Source organism: Rhinichthys klamathensis, unplaced genomic scaffold (assembly GCF_029890125.1).
Source record: "Rhinichthys klamathensis goyatoka isolate OS25496 unplaced genomic scaffold, OSU_Roscu_1.1 h1tg000396l_1, whole genome shotgun sequence".
Classification (NCBI taxonomy): domain Eukaryota; kingdom Metazoa; phylum Chordata; class Actinopteri; order Cypriniformes; family Leuciscidae; genus Rhinichthys; species Rhinichthys klamathensis.
In genome coordinates this window covers 451,419-473,780 of record NW_026606898.1, presented here as the reverse complement: position 1 = coordinate 473,780, position 22,362 = coordinate 451,419, and the positions used below count along the sequence as shown (strand labels likewise).

The 22,362-nt window shown below is 41.7% G+C and overlaps 1 protein-coding gene across 1 annotated transcript; it reads right to left on the bottom strand.

Annotated features, from left to right (window-relative positions):
* Positions 1 to 10,620: 10,620 nt before the first annotated feature.
* cunh10orf88 (chromosome unknown C10orf88 homolog) lies at positions 10,621 to 21,805 on the bottom strand. The gene is made up of 6 exons (XM_056234508.1): positions 21,634 to 21,805; positions 18,072 to 18,269; positions 16,220 to 16,292; positions 15,938 to 16,138; positions 13,879 to 14,186; positions 10,621 to 11,427 (listed from the first exon to the last, which is right to left on the bottom strand). Exons 1-6 carry the CDS (start codon positions 21,765 to 21,767, stop codon positions 11,253 to 11,255), a joined length of 1,089 nt encoding a protein of 362 aa, XP_056090483.1. The 5' UTR covers positions 21,768 to 21,805; the 3' UTR covers positions 10,621 to 11,252.
* Positions 21,806 to 22,362: the final 557 nt, after the last annotated feature.

Here is a 22,362-nt window from a genome sequence, read left to right as displayed (position 1 = left end):
TGCATTTATTTGATAAAAAATACAGAAAAAAACAGTAATATTGTGAAAAATTATTACAAAATTATAGTTTTATTTTACTATATTTTAAAATATAATTTATTTCTGTGACGCAAAGCTGAATTTTCATCAGCCATTACTCCAGTCTTCAGTGTCACATGATCCTTCAGAAATCATTCTAAAATGCTGATTTATTGATGTTGGAAACAGATGTGCTGCTTAATTATTATTATTTTAATAACCTGTGATACTTTTCAAGGATTATTTGATGAATAAAAATAATAAAAAAGAAAAAACAGCATTTATTTCAAATATAAATCTTTTGTAAGAAAATTATATTTTTATTCAGCAAGGATGTGCTAAATTGATTAAAAAAAAGTGATAGTAAAGATTTATATTGTTAGAAAAGATTTAATGCTTGTACTTTCTAACTTTTTGTTCATCAATTAATCATGAAAAAAATTATCACAGGTTAAAAAAAAAGCAGCACAACTGTTACCAACATTGATAATAACGAAGTATCAAATCAGCATATTAGAATGATTTCTTAAGGATCATGTGACACTGAAGACTGTAATAGCTGATGAAAATTCAGTTTACATCACATAAATAAATTATAGTTAATAGCTATATTGTGTGTGTTTTTATTGTTCCATGACCTACAAAAGATGTAGATCCAAATACGTTCCACTTAACCATGCTTTGCCTTAAACTCTTTGAGTTTTACATGTTAAAAAAATATTGAATCTGGAAAACAACAACAAAAACAATCCATTAATATAATACATGGGATCAGTTGTGATATGCTGCCCTCATTAGTTGATTTACTGGAGGCACAATGTGATCTGTCCAGAGGCAGGAATACCATAGGCATTATGTAAAATGTACAAAAGTCTTACTCAATGTCATGATAATCAGCAAATTATAACATTGTACTCAATATGTCATTTGGCACACAAGTTACACAAGCACAAGCAGTGTCTAATTCACAGCATATGTGGTCAAATAAGGGATGTTTTTCCTTTGCACTTTGTAGGATGACTTCAGGCTCTGGACTCGAGTAACAGGGCGGGTTTGCATTCATTTCCTCTTTATCGTAGCTGTAGTTGATCTTGGTAGGACACTGACTGCTGGGGTCGATCTCAGGGCAGAGATGAAATAAAATGTCCAATATGAGATGCAGACAGAATTAGGTCATTTATTTAAAACTCCAAGTCATATTTTACTGGCATTCTGAAATGTCATTTACTGTGCATTTGTATGGGGGCTAATACTGCCAAATGTGTGACTGTTACATAATTCAAAAAAATATATATTACATCAATCATCCTCAAAACATTACAGTCTCTCTTTTAAAGACATGGAATGTCTGATTCATACTGTATTTCAAAGAAAGTTAAACACATTTTCTCTCTCAATTCTGTAATGTAAATAAAACACAAACAAATTAACAAACACACAAAAACCTAATACAACAATGAAAATCATTCTGTCCAAACAATCATACACAGAAACACATTTTTTTCACGTGTCCAACATCAAGATTGGTTCTCTTACGAGAGGTTCTCTCGTATTGCGTAAGCTAGCTTACGCTGCGGGAAAGATTCATATTTTCTGAGAAATTGAAGCCAAAAAATTATCCTATAATTTTGTATCCATTGTCAATGCAGTTCAGCTGCAGCAGACCATGAGCAGGCTAGCTAGCAGCTCATTGGTTCGCTCACAGGGAACTGCTTAAGCCTATGAGGAGACGCGAATGAACTCTCGGCCAATGAGAGTCTGACCTGCTCTCATTGCGTCAGAGCCCGCCGAAACGGGCGTGGCCAGAGAGTATAAATTCGCCTCTCAGGCTGCAAACTCTGATTTTCATCTCTTCAGCGAGGCTACACGCATCTGCTGATCCTGAGAGAAGCCGCCGTCGTTGAAAAGGCACCTTCTAGCGAGCATCTGGGAGACTGAGGAAGCCGGCCGTCTTCGCCACCTTCAGCCGTCCTGCAAGCTAGCGCCATCCGACGGATTTATATCCTTTTACCAAAAAGCTTCTTGTATTGTGTATTGTATCTAAAAGAGCCGAGCGTCTTTGTAAAGATGTCTCGTTTTTCCTCCTGCGGTTCTTGCCGCGCTCCCCTCGAGACTGGAGACCGCCACGTCATCTGCGCTCTCTGCCTCGGATTGGAGCACGCCGAGCTCGCCCTCGCCGATGGCGGCTGCGATCTCTGCGAGGAGATGCCGTTGTCGACCCTGCGGGCTCGACTTCAGGCCACTAAAGTTGCTTCCGCGCCGCCTCTGACTTCGCCGCGTAAGAAGAAACGCCGCTCTCAGAGGCCGCCGGAACCCCAGCCAGAAGCGTTCATCCCGCCGGAGCCTGTCGCCTCCCGCTCTCCTTCTCCGCCGCTTCCGGACATACAGTTGCCGCCGAGTGGCCGCTCTGTCGCCTCCGATGACGCCGCGGACATCAAGGAAACATGTTCGCTTCTTGCTTCAGACAGTGAGGAATGGTCCGGTTCTCACGCCTCTTCGGCCCGAGAATCCTCTGGGACCCGCGCTGGAATCGAGGAGGAATTAGTGCGCCTCCTCTCACAGGCCGTCGAACGCCTCGGGCTCGATTGGTCTCCTCCCCCCGAGCAGACCATCAACCGTATGGACGGCACCTACTTCCGCCAGCGCTCGACTCCCGTCACTAAACGGGCCGCGCCCTTCTTGCCCGAACTGCACGCGGAACTCACGAAGTCCTGGAATGCCCCGCTCTCTGCCAGAACTCGCTCCGACTCTTCCGCCCCGCTTCGCGTTGTGGACGGAGCCGCAGAAAAGGGCTATCTTTCCATTCCCCCTGTAGAGGACCTGGTCGCCGCACATTTATGCCCGCCCTCCACGAGATGGCGCTCATCACCTGTGCTTCCTTCTAAAGCCTGCAGAGCGACTTCGAGCTTCCACGCCCGCGCTTACTCAGCCGCCGGCCAAGCAGCCTCTGCACTTCACTCCATGACCGTCCTTCAGATTCTACAGGGTGATTTACTGCGTGAGTGGGACGAGAGCGGAAAAAATCCCCCCTCAGTCGCGGATTTGAGGAGCGCCACGGACATTGCCCTTCGCGCTACAAAATCTGCTGCTCAAGCCCTGGGGAAATGTATGGCCGCCATTTGCGTGTCTGAAAGACATTTGTGGCTCACACTCGCCGACATGGGAGATTCTGAGCGCGCCGCCTTTCTCAACGCCCCGCTCTCTCCATCCGGCCTCTTCGGATCTGCTGTCACGGGTATCGTTGACCGTTTCTCCGAAGTGCAGAAAGCCTCCCAGGCCATGAATCTTTTTCTGCCTCGTCGCGGTAGCTCCTCTGCAGGCCGCTCACGTGACCAGCCTCCTGCACGAGCCCCACCCCAGCGCCCAGCTCAGCACAGTCAGACTTCTCAGCGACGCCAGGGCGGCCGCCCTCGTTCTCGCTCTGACAGCCGCCACAGACCGCCGCCTCCCCGGGGGCCTCGGTCCAGGATCACGCTGAAACCTGATCACTCAAAGTCTGCCTAGCACAGCTGAGAAAAAGACGGCGCTCTCCCGCCGAGGCCGGACCGCCGTCAAAGTTTCGCCCGTTGTTAGTCCCCGCTCACGCGGCCTCTACAGCAGTGTACCCCGCCATTACCAAGCCGGTCCCCTTTCCCGCTTGCATGAGCACAAACGCCGTTTTCACGGCGACCCAGAGAAATCTCAAAAAGAGCATAAAAGCCTCACGTGTGGAAAATGTGCCCACAACACTGTGTTCACTCATACACAAAAGCATTTCAGTTCCCGTGTGTCTCACAGAGCCCACTCTCATAAAGCGGTTCCAACCCGCTCGAGTTTCAGAGTGCATAAGCGCGCCCACGAGCCCGTGTGCGCGTCCCACCTCTGCTCACTCTGTTACACGGCCCTTAAACTCCTCTCTGAGTGTAAGTCCCGCTGTCGTAAACACTATGAGCGCGCCCGCGCGGCCCGCTGTGTGCAGCAATGGGGACCATGTAGCCATTCACCCCTTAGCGTTACGCTTCAAAGCGTGGGAAGCTATTCCGGGAATTTCCCAGTGGGTGCTAAACACAATAAGGCTAGGCTATCGCTTACAGTTTCACCGCCGCCCTCCACGTTTCCGAGCGCGGCTAGAAACTATTGTGAACCCAGAAGCAGTGACTCTGCTCCGTTCAGAGATAGCAAAACTATTGTGCAAAAGGGCTATAGAGAGAGTTCCTCTATCTATGAGCGAGTCGGGGTTTTACGGCCGTTATTTTCTGGTTCCAAAGAAAGACGGCGGCCTCAGACCAATCTTAGACCTCAGATTTCTGAACAAAGTTCTCATGAAGAGACCGTTCAAAATGCTCACTATCAGAAAACTCCTCGCGCATGTGCGCCAGGGGGACTGGTTCATTTCACTAGATCTGAAAGATGCTTACTTTCAGATTCAGATAAATCCCCTTCACAGGCCATTCTTACGTTTCGCCTTCGAAGGCCAGGTTTATCAATACTCCGTCCTTCCGTTCGGCCTATCCCTAGCACCCCGCACGTTTACGAAGTGCATGGATGCGGCGCTCGCCCCCCTGCGGAGTCAGGGGCTGCGAATACTGAACTATTTAGACGACTGGCTGATTTTGGCACAATCACAGAGAGAGCTACTGTCTCATCGTACAGTTCTCCTCGACCATCTGAAAAGTTTGGGCCTCTCTGTCAACTGGACAAAGAGCGCACTTCAACCCAGTCAGACTATCTCCTTCTTGGGTATAGAGCTAGACTCGGTCTCGATGACGGCTCGTCTGTCTACACAGCGCGCGCGCCGTGTTCAGCGTCTCGCCGCATCTTTTCAGATGGACAGACTCACACCTCTGAAAACTTTTCAGAAGGCGCTGGGTTACATGGCCTCAGCCTCCGCAGTGCTCCAGCTGGGGTTACTGCGCATGCGCCCGCTTCAGTTCTGGTTGAAGAGCCGTGTGTCTCACCGCGCGTGGACCACGGGCCGCCAGCTGATAAAGGTAACCCAGACCTGTATCACAGCTCTGCAGCCATGGACCATGACAGAATGGTTTCAGCGGGGCGTTTCCATGGGGACCTTTTCTCGCCGAAAAGTCATTTCGACAGACGCATCCAACACGGGTTGGGGTGCGGTCTGCGAGGGCTCACCGGCCTTCGGCCCCTGGTCAGCTCTGGAGAGTCTCCTCCACATAAACTGTTTGGAGATGCTGGCGGTCGAGAACGCGCTCACGCGCTTTCTGCCGCGCATTCACGGTCACCACGTGCTGATCCGTTCGGACAATATGGCCGTGGTCTCCTATCTAAACCGTCAGGGCGGAGTCAGATCCAGAAATCTCTTCCGGCTGACAGAACGCATCCTAGTTTGGTCCCAGTGTCACCTACTCTCGCTCAGAGCGACGCACGTGCCGGGCCATCTGAACGACGGTCCAGACAGTCTGTCCAGGAACCCCATTCCCCCCGGGGAATGGTCCCTGCACACTCTTACAGTCCAAAAGCTGTGGCGAATATTCGGCAGAGCAGAGGTGGACCTCTTTGCCTCAGAAGAAAACACCCACTCAGGGCTATAGGCGAACTAGGCGGTTGCCTAGGGCGACAAATGTGTTGGGGGCGCGGGCGCCCTCTAGTGTCGCCCTTGGTCTACTTCTCCTTAATCACAGAATTAGAATGACAAGCGAAACAAAAACATGTTTATTAAACATCATCCTAAAAGGCGCCCCTCAGCCATACATTTATTTACTTGTCAACCTGATTATTAGATTGAATGGATGATTATTGTCGATCATTTCCTAAAGGGGCGGGGGTTAGTTGCGTTACGTTACGTTCTATGGTTACGTTAGGCAAGTGCTCGGCTGCTGCGCGCGCTGATCGAAAATGAAGCGGTCTAAACCCTCTGGTGCACAGGGACGAAAACGGAGAAAGCAACAAGATAAAAAGAAAGCCCAGTAGAGGTAAGTGTTCTCATCTCAGCCATTAAGGTGTCAAATGTTCTGGCCATCGGTACTACCGGGAGATTCCCGCGGGGCCGACGTGCTTTTTGGGGCGATACATCTCATACTTTTTTTTTTTTTTTATGTTTCTATTTTTGTCTTAACGGCCCATAAAACTCGTACATCGGTGGCCCATTCGTTTTGTTTTACTTAATTGACGGCGCTGGGTTACTTCCAAATATATAACTTACTTTCAAGTATAGAAATTTGTACAATAAGGCTACTTATGAAAGTGTCCTTTATTTTTCAGTGCATTTGTTTGACAATAAAGCCTATGGCTATTACTGTCATCATGGGATTAATATTATATATATTATTGTTGTAGTGTAATGTAGACAGACACTGTAATAAAAAGAGGTTTGAATTTTTCTTTGTTCAATTTGCACCTTGAATATGGGTTGGAGCTTTTAGTTTTGAACTCTCAAAGTGCACCAGATTGATGAATTTAACCCAAAATCCCCTTAACCTTGTAGCAGCCTAATAGATTAGTAATAATAGTATGCCTAGAGGTGCAGTTGTAATTTATCTACTACAAGTTATGGTCAGATAAAATATATTTGTACAATGCAACTATAAATACCCTTGAACGTTCTTTGTAGCATTTGTATGAACAATTTATTGTTGAAGTATTGTTGACTTTAAGAGCATTTTTGTTTAGTTTAAAAAATACTCTTTTTTTTGGGGGGGGGGGGGGGGGGGGTGCAAAACTCAATTTCGCCTAGGGCAACCAAAGGGTTAGAGCCGGCCCTGCACCCACTGCCCAATATTTTTCTCAAAAGGCGAGGACGCGCTAGCCCAGACCTGGCCCAGCCGCCCGCTTTATGCATTCCCTCCGGTTTCTCTGCTACCGCAGGTGCTTCAGAGAATCAGGGAAACACGCCACTCGGTGCTCCTCATAGCCCCGCGTTGGGAGGGTCAGACTTGGTTTCCGGAGCTCACTCAGCTGTCACAGACAGCCCCGTGGCCCATTCCAGTCAGAACAGATCTCCTCTCCCAAGCTCGCGGCACGATCTGGCATCACCACCCAGAGCGCTGGGCGCTTCATGCGTGGGTGATCAACGACTATCCGTTGCTTTGCCAGAAGGAGTTTTAAACACGATCATGCAGGCTAGAGCGGCTTCTACTAGAAGGCTCTATGCGTCTAAATGGTCTGTGTTCTCTAAGTGGTGCACCGACAGAAACTTGGACCCACGGTCATGCGAGGTTCCTTCCTTGCTAGTTTTTCTCCAAGAGATGCTGGACAAGGGCAGGTCCCCGCCCACTCTCAAGGTGTATGTGGCAGCCGTCGCGGCGTTCGCTGAACCCCGGCGCGGCCAGTCACTGGGCAAAGATGGCTTAGTCATCCGCTTCCTCAGGGGAGCTAGAAGGATGAACCACTCACGCCCCCCTTCGGTGCCGATTTGGGACCTTTCCATAGTTCTCGAAGCTTTGAAAGCCCCCCCATTCGAACCGCTAAACACCGTGGACCTCAAATACCTTTCGCTCAAAACCATTTTTCTGCTCGCGCTCGCGTCAGTGAAGCGTGTGGGAGACCTTCACGTGCTGTCCAGTAGCGCTTCCTGTCTGGAGTTTGGGCCCAATGACTCCTTAGTCGTTCTCAAACCTAGACATGGTTATGTCCCAAAAGCGATTGGTACCCCGTTCAGGGCTCAAGTTATTTCCCTATCGGCTCTGCCTGCATCCGATAGCGAATCTGACTCTAATCTCCTGTGTCCGGTCAGGGCCCTGAGATTATACTTTACTCGCACTGCTCCGGTCAGACGAGCTGAGCAGCTTTTTGTTTCGTTCGGTGGGCGCACCAAAGGGTTGGCCGCCTCGAATCAGACTCTGTCCAGATGGATAGTTGATGCCATTGCAGCCGCATACGCATCAAAAGACCTGCCATGCCCTCTGGGCATCAGGGCCCATTCCACTAGAGGCATGGCCTCATTGTGGGCGTGGTCCAGCGGAATTTCCATTCATGACATTTGTGTGGCAGCGGGATGGGCTTCCCCCTCCACCTTTGTCAGATTTTACAATCTGGAAGTTCCCGCCTTGCAGGCTAAACTACTAGCAGTCTAGTATGTTACAGCTCTTCTGGTTGAGCTGCACTATAGGGAGTTATTCACTCAGACCGTTTTCGCTCTGTCCCTCTCTATCATGTGCTTATGTACTTCACAATCCCCGGCCCGCTCTGCTGGCCTTTGTCACATGTACATATATTATTCCGGTGTGTGCTTTGCGCATATACCTGGACCGCACTCGGAGCTTCAGATGATCTGATCAGCTCTTCGGCTGTTTTAGAGGTCAGCAGAAGGGTCTCTAAAAAGAGATTGGCCCACTGGATTGTGGATGGCATTCTCCAGGTTTATCAGGCCCATGCCCACTGGAAGTGAGAGCTCACTCCGCCAGGGGTATTACTAGTTTCAACAGTCTACATTTCCTCCATCAGGGAACTTTAGGTTACACTAGTAACCGAGACAATTTTTACTTCTGCTTCAAACTTTATAAAAGTTTTAATTTGTGACTTTTACCGTAAAACTTCAAATAATAGCCGAGTCCCAAATAGACGCCTGTCTCTTTTACACGCCTGGTGTGGCTGCAGGTTTGGGTAAATAAAGGCCGGTCTCAAATAGAGGCCGGGTCTGTTTTTTAGTTTCGGGTTGAATTTAATCTTCTAAAACCGTCAGATCGTCCGCTTTTTGGCGGCCGCCAACGCAAATGTTTGTCCCGCCAAAGCCTTTTTTTTGATCGGTGAGTGATGTAGAATAGAATGACTGGTGCGCTTGACAGGGCGCATTACGAACAGAGAGAGCGCTCCGGACGCGCGCGCGCACTCTCACATCTTCAAACAACACGAGCGCTGTCTTGGTCTCTATCCCTCGCGCATATTAATCAAAATCAGTTGACGCGATAGTAAAAGGTCGGAAGTTTCACGTGGAGCATTTGGGGATTTTTAGAGATTAGAGACTCTAGGACACTCAATGAACAACATCTCAACACTAAATTATAAAGGCCTGTCTCATATAGACGCCTGTCTCAAATACAAGCCGGTGCAGTTCGACGATTTGGGAAAATAAAAGCCCGGGCTACTATTTTAACTTTTACGGTTACTTTTGTTGGTCAGAGCTTATTTTTTGCAATAATCCAAAAGCCAATGGAAATATCCAATTGGGTTTTTATTAACTTCAGGGTTGGCCTACAAAAATGTTATGGCTGCAGCATTCTATTTGATTGGAGAATGAAGAGAATAACCAATTCACCCTACTTTTGTTCTTTACTCCTTAAGATTCGAATGGTAAGGCTTAGATAGGTGTATATAGATGTAGATTTATGACATAGATTTAGAAAATAGATTGGGTGAATTTTCATTTCATGCCAGCTTTAAAGCTGTTTACTCGGTTTCAGTCCATGAGTGCTTGCATGAAGTGTGGCAGCAACACGACTTTGTTGGTTCAGTTGGGCCGGTTTAACTTTGGTCCTTAGGGATACTGGCGTGGGTGTTTGCACAAAAACAGCCGCTGTTCATCAGCGGTACCACCTCCACAGCTGACCCATTTCTCTGTGGTTACAAAAACCCCTTCTGAAGTGAATGTCTCACTCAGTCATAAGAAAACAACAGCTCACTGTTAGAACAATTCTGCCCATTGAACATCACTGTGGTTTAGAGAGGAGACACCCATGTCAATCTGGATAGAGTCTCACATGACAAGGCAAGGACCAACATGGTCACAGTGGAAAGTTACTCCAAGAGGTCAAAACTGCTAATTTGGAGTTCTTTTGGTTAATTTTCATTTCATGTGGCGTTTCCTTTAGTGTGGAGTTTGTTCGTTCAGCTGTGTTTTCTTTGCTGTTCCCAAGCACCACAGCTCTCCTTCACGGTAGATGGGTGACTGCCAAGAATAGCACAAGTTCATGTTCATAGGATGCATGAGAGGGTTGTGGAGAAGGTAGACATGGTTGTCCGCGATGCAGAATATGAGACAACTAAAAGTTCATGTACTACTGAGCAAAGACTAGGTGAATGAGAAATGCAAGATGAACATGAATAGGCGTTTTTGGGATTATAGGATTTTCCATTCAAGGAAAACTGGGTTCGTTTGTGTGACTTGCTTCCAATTACTACAACAAAGTTTGATTCATCACTCAATATGCAAAACTAGTTTCACGAGTTCACACTTACATACAATTAGAGGGAGTAAAGTTGAATGCGTATTTGGCGTGCTGTCAGGGGGGAGGGCTCCGACAACCCAGAGTACTGCAGTTAGTTAATGCAGAAATGTGAGAAGGGCTTTTTTGTCTTATTCAGTTTTGTATTATGTATTACCTTTTACACTTGTGCAAAGTAGCCTGTAAGTGCACAGAGTTTTGGTGCTATTTGTGTCTGAGTGAGAAATGAATACATGTAATTTGAAAGATGCAGTCATTGAATGCATTTTGTGCCAAAGCAATGATGAATACTCCACAGTTTAGCCCAGACCCTTCAAAAATGGGTCCTAGTTATTGTAAAAAAAAAAAAAAAAAAAAAAAAAAAAAAAACTGTAATAATGAACCCAGAATGTTCTTTTAAGCATTGCCATTATTATGGCATGAAAGTGTTATTTGATAAGAAAACAAGTTCACCAGTTCATCAGATATATAACAGTGCAACATTATTCTTTAGTATAAACAGCATTTTAATGTTGTTCTTTTTTGTCCTTAGTTCTCTAGTATGAACATTATAAACATATCAACATAATTTACACAAAGGCAATTTACAGTGAAAAATACTCTATACTTGACACTGTCAGTGCAACCGTTCTTCGTAAATAAACTGTTTGTTAACATTTGAACCAAATGAAAATATGCAGCTTATGGTGTAATAGTCAGAATATCAGAAAAAAGTTATTGTAGCAGCATGAGTATAGTATCTTTTGGATAAAATCATTTATACATAGTATCAACAGTGTTAAGAACAGTTCCTCAAGTATTTGTGATTTGAGAAAATCACCTGATACTGTTTGGGGACTCGAGTTAGTGAACCGACTCGACAAGTTGTTAATTACTGCACAAACCAATCAGTACAGTCTCTTCCGAGGGACTCTTGAAGACCAGCGATTGTTGTTTAAACTGTAAAAAATTTCCATGCAAAGCAGTAGAGACTGCTGGCAAAAGAAACATGTTAAACCATTTTTGTTATAAAGGGATAGTTGACATGAATTCTGCTTAAATATCCCTTTTTAGAATATTATGGGTGTCATTGAAGCAAAAGCTCAGGCTGAAGATCTTGCTATAAGTGTTCAGGTTATCTTGTGTTGTTTACTGGTGTTGTTTATGAGAGAGCGCCTGCTGAAGCGTGATCTCCAGTCTCTGCTGAAGAGCGTCTAGACGCAGGTCCAGATGTTCCTTTAATCTTCTCTCCATCTCATCCATTCTCTTCTCTACGACTGTCTCCAGAATCTTCTCAAAGCCTCCACAACACATATGACCCTCCCTGTAATTCAAGAAAAAGAAGAAGATATATACGGTGAGTGGACAAACTAAAGGAAACAATAAATACATCAGAATGAAGTGTCCCTATTATTCAGATATTACCTTTCATGCAGTGTGTTATGTAGCTGTTTGTGAATGTAAAATGTCTTAAAAGTTTAAAGATCAATATGCAAGATAAATAAAGTTATTGTTTCCCAAAAGAAAGAATCGATTCTGAACTGCCAAAAGAAGTCGTCAGTAATTCCAGTCTTACTTCTGAACAGCTGGGCCCAGGTTACACTTTTAAGTAATCTTGTGGATTTGCAAAGCAAGCATGTCATCCTTGACCTCATCACATAATTATGATGTAGCACACGCACGCACGCACACACAAAAACTGCCTTAATTCTTCATGGCATAAACACACAAGCACGAACGCACACATACACAACTGCCTTAATTCTTCATGGCATAAACACACACAAGCACGCACGCACACACACAACTGCCTTAATTCTTCATGGCATAGACTCAAAAAGGTGCTGGAAAAATTCCTCAGAGAGATTTTGGTCCATATTTATATGAGAGCATCATATAGTTGCTGCAGATTTGCAAATGCAAATCTCCCGTTCCACCACATCCCAAAGGTTCTCTAGTGGATTGAGATCTGGTGACTGTAGACAGGTAGATATTAGAGTAGTGAACTCATTATGTTCAAGAAACCAGTTTGAGATGATTTGAGCTTTGTGACATGGCGGATTATCCTGCCGGAAGTAGCCATCAGAATAGTAGTACAATGTGGTCATAAAGGGATGGACATGTTCGGCAAACAATACTCAGGTAGGCTGTGGCGATTAAACGACGCTCAATTGGTACTTAGGGCTCCAAAGTTTGCCAAGAAAATATCCTCCACATTATTACACCACCAGCAGCCTGACCCGTTGATACAAGGCAAATTCTGACCCTACCATCTGAATATCGCAGCAAAAATCGAGACTCATCAGACCGGGAAACGTTTTTCCAATCTTCTATTGTAGCCTCAGTTTCCTGTTCTTATCTGACAGGAGTGGCACCGGTGTGGTCTTCTGCTGCTGTAGTCCATCTGCTTCAAGGTTCAGCATGTTGTGCGTTCAGAGACGCTCTTCTGCATACCTCGGTTGTAACACCTTTCTATCAGCTCAAACCAGTCTACTATGACCTCTGGCATCAAAAAGGCATTTTCACCCACAGAACTACCACTATATATATATATATATATATATATTAGGGCTGTTTTCGACTAAGGATTTTCATAGTCGAATCTGATTCGTTAGATTTTGCCGTAGTCGACTGATAGTCGAACCTTTTTTTTTTTTTTTTTTTTAGATAACAGCTAGATTTTTTCCATTTTAAAAAAAAGAGCTAAAAAAAACTAAAAGAAAAACATGGTGTGTAACAAATACCTTTTATTAATTTAAAGCCAGATGAACAAACATATCACACATATGTCAAACATCAGAAAAGTTCACATAAAATAGGAACAAATTGGCTTCAAAAACAACAACGTGCTTTGTTTGAAATAAATCACACAGTAAACAAAACCTTAAAAGAAAAACTTTGCAATTTAGACGCGCAAACTGCGTGCCGGTGCGGTGAGACGTCACGTAGCCTACATGCTCGGGCAGATTCGGCTTGAAGTCGTTCATCCTCGGATGCGGGGTCGCGCGCGCTGTTACAAAAAAAAGCTGTGCACACAGGCAAGCGAAATGGGGTCTTGCCGGGCTTGCGCACCCAACGCGTCATTTTTTGCCGTGCGCACCTTCGCGCTCGTGCGGACGCGTCGAGTATAAACAAGGCTTTACTCCGTGTCAGCGCGCGCTCTGGTCGGTAAAGGGGCACAGACCTCTCCCGAATCATCTCCAGCACTCAGCCTCCGACCTCAGCCTCAGTTTCCCTCGTAAGATGAAATTAGTATTTAAACATTCTCTATGATAAAAAAGGTTTGTAAAAAATATTTTAATAGCACGGTTTTGGCGGTTATAGAGTTCTAATGACGGTGTTCAACTATAACCGTCGGTCTCACGGTTATATAATAACCGTCACACCCCTCATAACACCTGCCTACTATTCGACTATGAGGTTCATAGTCGAATCAGACCTCTCCGAATCGAATCCTCTACTATTAGAAGTCAGCCCTAATATATATATATATACTTCCTTTGTGTTAGAAATAAACTAATACATACAATAATACAATACAATAAACTAATTTCAAAAAGTCTTGAGGGACACATTCAATTTTCGGGTCACCTACAGCTTTATCCTAGTAATAAAAGTAATAAAAACCTCATGTGTTTATTGGTGCTATTATTCATATTAGTACTCACACTGTTATCACGATGAGCTGGTTACCACAACCAAACATTTGAGTGGCTTCAAAAACTGTGGTAGTTGAACCTCTGTTTATTGAAAACCACACATGACTCACACTTACCGTTCTCCATTCTTCTTCCTCTCTGGAGATGTGGCTTCCTCCAGACGGAGCTGCGTGACCTGACCGCATACGCTCTGCAGCATTGGAAGCAGGTCTGGGTTTATCGTGCCGGTTTCAGAGCTCAGGAGGGCAGACATGGCACCGGGCATCTGGTTGCTGGCAGACAGAAGCTGCTCGAGGCCAGACGGTGGATTTGGGCCTGACTCCGCCCCTGTGGCATCAGAAGCCCCACCTCCTCTTGACAAACAGCCCAAAGCTCCACCTCCCATGAGCAGAGGAATGAAACCATTCAGCATGTCTGACTTATTCTGGACAGACAAAGAGTGATTGTTCAGTTGTGATGAAGCTGTGTACTGGCTAGTTTTTTCTCTCAAATAAACTGTTCTCCAAAAAACTCATTTGTGACCCTGGACCACAAAACCAGTCACATGGGTAATTTTTTTTTAAAATTGAGATTTATACATAATCTGAAAGCTGAATAAATAAGCTTTCCATTGATGTATGGTTTGTTAGGATAGGACAATATTTGGTCAAGATACAACTATTTGAAGATCTGGAATCTGAGGGTGCAAAAGAAATCGAAACATTGAGAAAATCGCCTTTAAAATTGTTCATTTATGTTCGCGATTGTGCTGCATTCATTCACAAAAATAAATGTTTTATATATTTACGGTAGGAAATTTACAAAATATCTTCATGGAACATGATCTTTACTTAATAGCCTAATGATTTTCGACATAAAAGAAAAATCGATAATTTTGACCCATACAATGTATTGTTGGCTATTGCCACAAATATACCCGTGCTACTTATGACTGGTTTTGTGATCCAGGCAGGGTCACAAATTTGAGAATTAACATGTTTAAAAAAGGGAGGTCACAAAATATGCATTATGCTGATAAAATACCAAATATACAGAAGAGTATATGACAGGAAATATATATAAAAACAATACTTTATTTACTATTCTCTTATGCTCACCAAGGCTGCATTTATTTGATGAAAATACAGATATATAAAATATAAATAACAGTAATATTGTGAAATATTACTATTTAAAATAAATGTTTAGTATTTTAATAGGTTTTAACATTTTTGTGGAAACTGACTAGGTATCAGTAAGTAAGATAAAAAAATAGAAATTAACACTTTTATTCAGCAAGGACACATTCAATTGATCAAAAGCGACACTAAAGACATTTATAATTTTACAAAAGATTTCTATTTCGAATACATCTAGTTATTTATTTATCAACGAATCATGAATACAAAAATATTAAGCAGCAAAGACTATTGAGCACCAAATCAGCATATTAGAATGACTTCTGAAGGATCATGTGACACTGAAGACTGAGTAATGATGCTGAAAATTCAGCTTTGCATCACAGAAATAAATTCTATTTTACAATACATTTAAATAGAAAACAGTTATTTTAAATTGTAATATTTTACAGGAATATAGAAAGTAAACAAAATAAAGCCAAGATCATAACCACATACAAGACAGCCCTCTAAACACCAAATAGCTGAAGATTTTTTTATAAGAAGTGGGCAGAATGTCGATTTAATGATGTCAGACACTGACAGACTGTTACAAGAAACGCCTAGGATTTGTGCCAAAGGGGCCAAATTTGCTGAACAGCAGAATATACTGTACAAAAATGGGTGTGGGAACGGGACTTGCCCATGCAAACCTCATCACCACAATGCTTGGATACTGCTGATATGGTTTGCCAAGTTGTTATGGGTGATTTTTAGTGCATTTCTATGAGGTTTCTAAGTGCTAGGACTGGCTGCTTACAGACGCAAGATGTCTTATACAAACCACAATGTTTTATACAACCGAACCCATATAAAAACACTAACCATTTTAATCTATTAACTCATTTAAGAGGTAGTATAGGCTTGGTCCAGCTATCTTTATTATCGATCTATATTTCCAATTAACAGAAGTGAGATTCATTCCACAATGGATGTGTGCATAGTATGTAATATATCAAGCATGATAAAAAGAGCAGAGGTGTGGTGAATATGTTGTAATAAGAGGCTGGATCCAGACCTTTTGCTGGCACTGCACCAGCTCCATGAGGTTCTGTGCTCCTGGTGAAAGTGTGGTGCCCATCTCCTCCATCATAGTCTGCACACGCTGAAGGTCGATGCCTGGGTCTACACTCGGGCCACCTTGCCCGTCCTTGAGCGTCTCCAGTCCCACACCCACATGGGTGATAGCCACAGAAGAGCGGCCACCAAGAGAGAGCAGCTGTACGGAGACACCACACATGATGCTGAGACAACAGACATCAGTTAGTGTGTTTGTGATGTTATTTCCAGCTTTCCTTACCTTCACCTCACACGATGCAGCAGGGCTTTCCAGCACCAGATGATTCCTATAGAAATGCCCCTCATCTTCACAACTGACAGAGAACAGAATAATCAGCAACACTTTAGGTATAATATGGTATTCATAATGTGCATTTTAATGCATTATATGTTTTTTCATTAATAATTGTAGTCAAAGTTAAAATACATTATAATATTTTCAGATTCCTTGTGAATCCAATCTGAAATTGGTTGTTTGTCATGTGTTTTAATGAATTATACTTTCTAAACGTGTGTTCAATGAATAGATAAGTATTATAATGCATTATAACTGTGGTTATGATTCATGAGACCACAAAATGCATTATGTAAAGAATACTTTAATAATGCATTATACACAAAGGCTTTAAGTGTACCAAATATTCTATAATAAATATGACTAATTCACTAACTCCACAATATACTGAGCTGAATCTGTAAAGTTCAAAATGAGGTACAGCACAAAAATGGGTCAAAATCTGTATTTATTCAAAGATTTTCATTTTAAATTATTATTGCAATTATTATTAATAAGAAAAATAATAGTATTGACATTGGTATATTGCCTTTCCAACGCTAATTCATTCACAAACTAATTAAATATGCATATTACATAAAAAAGTAATATAGATCTCATACAGTATCAAAATGTTATTTTTTTGTTTGATTGGCATCAGCAAACATTAATTTTATTTCGAATAAGATTGAAAACATTTGTTTTTGTTTGAATATGTTCTACAACTCAGTTGTTATTTGTTATAAGTTATATTTGTTATGTCATTCAAGTTTGTCAAAGGTCATTCAACTATCTTTAATAATACATTTTATGCTTTTAACTGATCAAAAATGTCCATAAAAGACAAAAGGGGAAATAGAGTTGGTTATGGTTTATTTTAAGGTGAAGTTGTTACAATGTACTTACACAAACAAGTAATGAGTCATTAATTAACTACATGCACGATAGGGTTAGTTAGGCTTAGAGTGGGTTGCTTGTAATTATACATAATTTACTATTATTACTAAAGTAAGTACACCATAAAATAAAGTGTTAACGGGACTTTCAAATCCCTCAATAAAATCATATTGGCAGCAAATTGTTAATGAAATTAGGGATCTGTATATTATGACACATTAGATATTTATTACTATATACATTTAGTATATTAGCAAAAGGTCACAACAGCAGCATCGGAGAGACGTTAAACTGTGCCAATGTACAGTTGAAGATGAAATACAATTAAAAAAATATTTAATTTATTAAATATTATTTGGGTTTTTCTTTTAAAAAGTTAAAGTACTGTAAAGTAAATCATTGTAGAATTTAAAATTGTTAAATGCACACCATGTAACTTTATTTTTTTCAAAATTAAATTGTTTTTTTGTCTTACCCTGATTCACTACAGTAAGCCTACTAATACTCTAAGTGTTTATATTTTAGACCTAGCGGGATGGTTTTTGTGGGAAATTGCGTACATGACTGTCTCGTCATATCCAAATAAAGGAAAGCTGCTCCGGCTACTTTGATGCGTGTATGGTTTGGGAGTGCCATAGGTTAGTTGTCACAATGAGCGAGAAAGGTTGACATGGAGCAGCTACATCTCAAACCTCCGGGGAAACACCCGAACAGAGGAAAGTCTGCTCGCTTGTGATAAAACGAGAAGCAACATTGGCTTGGCTTTTCAGAGATAGCGAGAACCGAGGATCTGAAAGTGATACGGAGATGGGTTTAAAGATGGCACCTTTTTAATCCAACCAAGATATTTTTTCGCCTGTTGTACCTCTCTTAAAACGAGTATATATATTATTTAAAAAATAAAAATAAAAATAAAAAATACCCATCATTGTGTGATCTTTGAACTTCCTCCCCGCGGCAGGTGCCACAGTATTCTCCAGACAGTGAGTACACTTCAAAGGTGCGGGCTTCACTGACAAGCTGAAGACTGCTGATCACAGTTGAAGAGCTGTGTGAACACAGAAGTGTGACGACACATGGCGAGCCCTCCTCAGCTCTCTCCAGACAGACAGCTTTACACCTGGGAAAAATGCATGAGCAAATATATGAATATCAAGTCAGCTAATACTTTATAATCAGATTTTTGTAGCTTAAGATGACAAGACAATGCATTTATAACAATAAATAAAGATTATTTTATTGTCAAATCAATATCTTATTACTATTACAGTGAGGAAAATAAGTATTTGAACACCCTGCTATTTTGCAAGTTCTCCCACTTAGAAATCATGGAGGGGTCTGAAATTGTCATCGTAGGTGCATGTCCACTGTGAGAGACAATCTAAAAAATAAAATAAAATCCAGAAATCACAATATATGATTTATTTGTATGATACAGCTGCAAATAAGTATTTGAACACCTGTCTATCAGCTAGAATTCTGACCCTCAAAGACCTGTTAGTCTGCCTTTAAAATGTCCACCTCCACTCCATTTATTATCCGAAATTAGATCTAAGTAATATTAAGTATTATTAATCTAAACAGGTGGAGCTGGGGTAGGTGGAGGGTTTCTGAAAATACGCTGCAACTGCTACAGTAAATGCTGACCAAGTATTTTAAGAATGAGCAGTGAGCTCATTGGCTACTGATACAGCAGGAACCAATCAGCTGTGCCCTATAGAGCAGTGTTTCCCAACCCTGTTCCTGGAGGCACACCAACACTACACATTTTCCAACTCTTCCTAATCGATCACACCTGAATCAACTCATCAGCTCGTTAGTAGAGACTCCAAGACCAGAAATATATGGGTCAGAAAAGGGAGACATCCAAAATGTGCACTGTTGGTGTGCCTCAAGGAGCAGGGTTGGGAAACACTGCTATAGAGAATGATGTGATTGCAAGGAGATTGAGTTAAATGGGACATCAGATGCAAAATTCACTTTTATATGGTATTTGCATATAAATGTGTCTTTGCAGTATGTGAACACAACCACCATACAATGTAAAAAATCCATTTACTCCATTTTTTTTAATCCTCAAAAAGCCTAAACACTCTCAATAATCAAGCCGTTTGGATTTTCTGAGCAATGTGATGTCACATTGCTCATGCTCCTCCGACTACTGACGGACTGTCCCGTATTAGCATATTTCCCCCTCAGCCATTTGTATATTGTCTGCCAAGGCAGCACATGTTGGCCCTGTCCCAATATCCGCACTTGTGCCCCTCAATGCGCGTTCTCGCTAAGGGGTGCAAGACCGTAGGGTGTCCCGATCCTCTAATAGTGTTCTCCAGGGGTGATCATAAGGGCACTTAATGCACCCCTTTCGCAAGTGCGCATCAGACCTCACTTTGCTGTGGGATATTACCCAGAATCCTTGTAGTGTTGTGACGTTCCGAACAGCTAACCAATGGGGGAGAAACTCCGAAGATAAAGGAAGCCGGTATGGTGAAGTGTTTTTCAAGGCTGCGAAATTTAAAAATATTAGTGTTATTGTTTCACGAAATGTAGTTTTAAGAATTTTTCAGTCGAGAATATAGTTGTTTAAAGCTCAAATCTGTGGTTTGTTTATAAAGATAGCGCCTATTTAAAAATTTGATCGGACTTTTTCAGAGTTCCATGGATCAGCGGGCGCACAGCGCTCATATACCCCGCCTGGAACAGCCTTACCTCGGCTAGTCATTCTGACGTTTCCCGCGGGCTCTGTGTCTAGTGGTTAAACATGAGCTATAAATCGGCTTGTCTATATCTAACGGGCGATCTTTGGTCTCATTAATGTATGATTTGTTCCCTGGCAAATCATTTTGGCTGAGGGCAAAGTGAAGTTTCATAACTTTATATATTTATGCTATTTAACTGTAACGTTGTAACGTTAGCCTGGTGACTTATGTTTGACTGAATATTTTAACTTGCTTTATTTCTTGACTTATATAGATTCTTATACTTTTTAGGCTACTTATAATTTAATAATGGCTATTATTGATCAATAAAACTGAAATTTAACAAAAAGAGACAGTGTTGTGTCATTTTATTTCATTTAGCCTATGTAAAACGTTTAATATATAGCCTTAGCCTATATATAATATATCACCAACACGTCATGTATTTTTTCATGTATGGGATGGGAAGAATTTCATATAACAATTTCCATAATAACATAATTAAAATTGCATTTCGAATCGCTGTGAATACGGTAAGGCAGTATAAGCTCAGATAAAGCCCAATCACAATTTATCTTAGCCAAAAACTGTTTTAATATTAATAACATTAACAGAAAGGTTGGTAGCTGAGAGTAAAAAAAGATATTTTTTTCATTCAAAGGATTGTGTCATGTTACAGCTATTATAAGCAGCACACACATTAGCCAAATGAATGGTGTTTGCTCTCCTGATCACAAAAGAAGTGACGTGTGCAAAACTAAACTGTCCCAATTCTGCTCTTCACAGCTTCGGGCCCTTGCGCACTTACTCCGCTAAGTGCACTTTCAACAAGTGTCCACTTCCAGGAAGGCCTTAGGGCTCAAGTGAGAATTGGGACTGGGCCTATGTGTCTTGTGCCGACACGCCCCATGGAAGAGAGGGGTGGGGTGAGCAGTTGATCATTATCATTTAAAGAGACATGCACCGAAACGGTTGTTTTACAAAACCATAGAGGAATTGTAACCAAAGTATGTTACAAACTTTACATGAAGACCCTAAAGAATCATATCAACTTGTGGAAAATGGGCATCCGAAGACCCCTTTAAGGACCTGTGCCATTTGGAGTTTCATGACAGAACTTTGTATTTTTAGTTGGACCCTATAAAATCCATTCTATTTATTTCCAAATTCAATTTTATCATTTTAATATTTCGGGATTCCATTTTTTTCAGTTTTAATTTTCTGGACCTCGATTTAATGGTTAAATTAAATGTTAGCATTTATGAAACAAACAATTTAACAATAAACGTTTCAAAAAAATGTTTAGGGCCCTACGAAATGTTTTATGCTATCGCAAAATCCATTTTATTTTCCCAAAATTTTCCATTTGATGTTTTCTGAATTCCATTCCAATGGTTTAATATTTTTTTTAATAAGCAGAACATGTCACATGAAATCAGTTTGATTGGTAAAACTTTTACTTAATTTATTACTTTTAACAATAATAGGGCCCTTTAAAAAATTGTTATGTTGTTTTTGTTTTAATTTTTCTGATTTAACAATAATTTATCATCAAAAACAGTGGTAATCAAATGAAGGCATACAACATTAACAATTTATAAAATCTTTTAATCACACGAAAATTAAACCATTTATTTTTTGGCCAAAAAAAAAGAAAAGAAAAATTCTGCACAACAGAGGTTCACTGTTAAACTTAAAGAAGAAAATTGTAGTTTTAATACCTGTATTATAATCGCTTTGCGAGGTACAATCTACAAGCCACCACAGCCGATGAAAAGAACTCACCTGTCATGGTCAAACCTGCAGTCATCGTTGGGTCTGTTCTCTTGTGTTACGGTGAGAATATCCGACAGCTGGATCTGTGATGAGCACAGCCACGAGCTGCGTGCAGAGATCAGACTACCTGTACTCGAGCTCATCCTGATAAAATATCTTTATTTCCAGGTAAAACGCATCCACACACCGCTTAAACCGCTTGTTCCCACGCAAACAAGATCACTGTCATACTGTACACTAAAATCTTCATGTTTCAGTTACGTCGCTCCAAAGACTGGTGTGTGAGGGGTTAAAATACATATTTGCTAGTCAAGTTCGAAACAAAAACAGTCAATTATCGCAATACTTGTATTGTAAACCGTTTAATAAAATCAATAAAACAGTATATAGACAAACAACGTTGTCCATTCCATTCACATCAACAAATTCACATGCTCAACAAACAGCGACGGCTGCTGCTCCAGGACCCACAGAGACAACCATTCATACGCCTGAGTAAAATTCTGTCGCTCGTCTCATTTGACACTTTTAGAGAGAAACAAAAGTAGTCTTCAGGTAACATTAAATACTATGATCGTAGGAACACGTCTTATTGCCTCTGAAGCTATCACATAAATAGAATAAGTAGAACAACAGTTAAAATGATATTTATCTTATGGACAGGGCGATGCTTCTACTAAATTAATATAGAAGTGTACTATGACTAATATTGCATATTTACGTTTTTTTGTTGTTGTT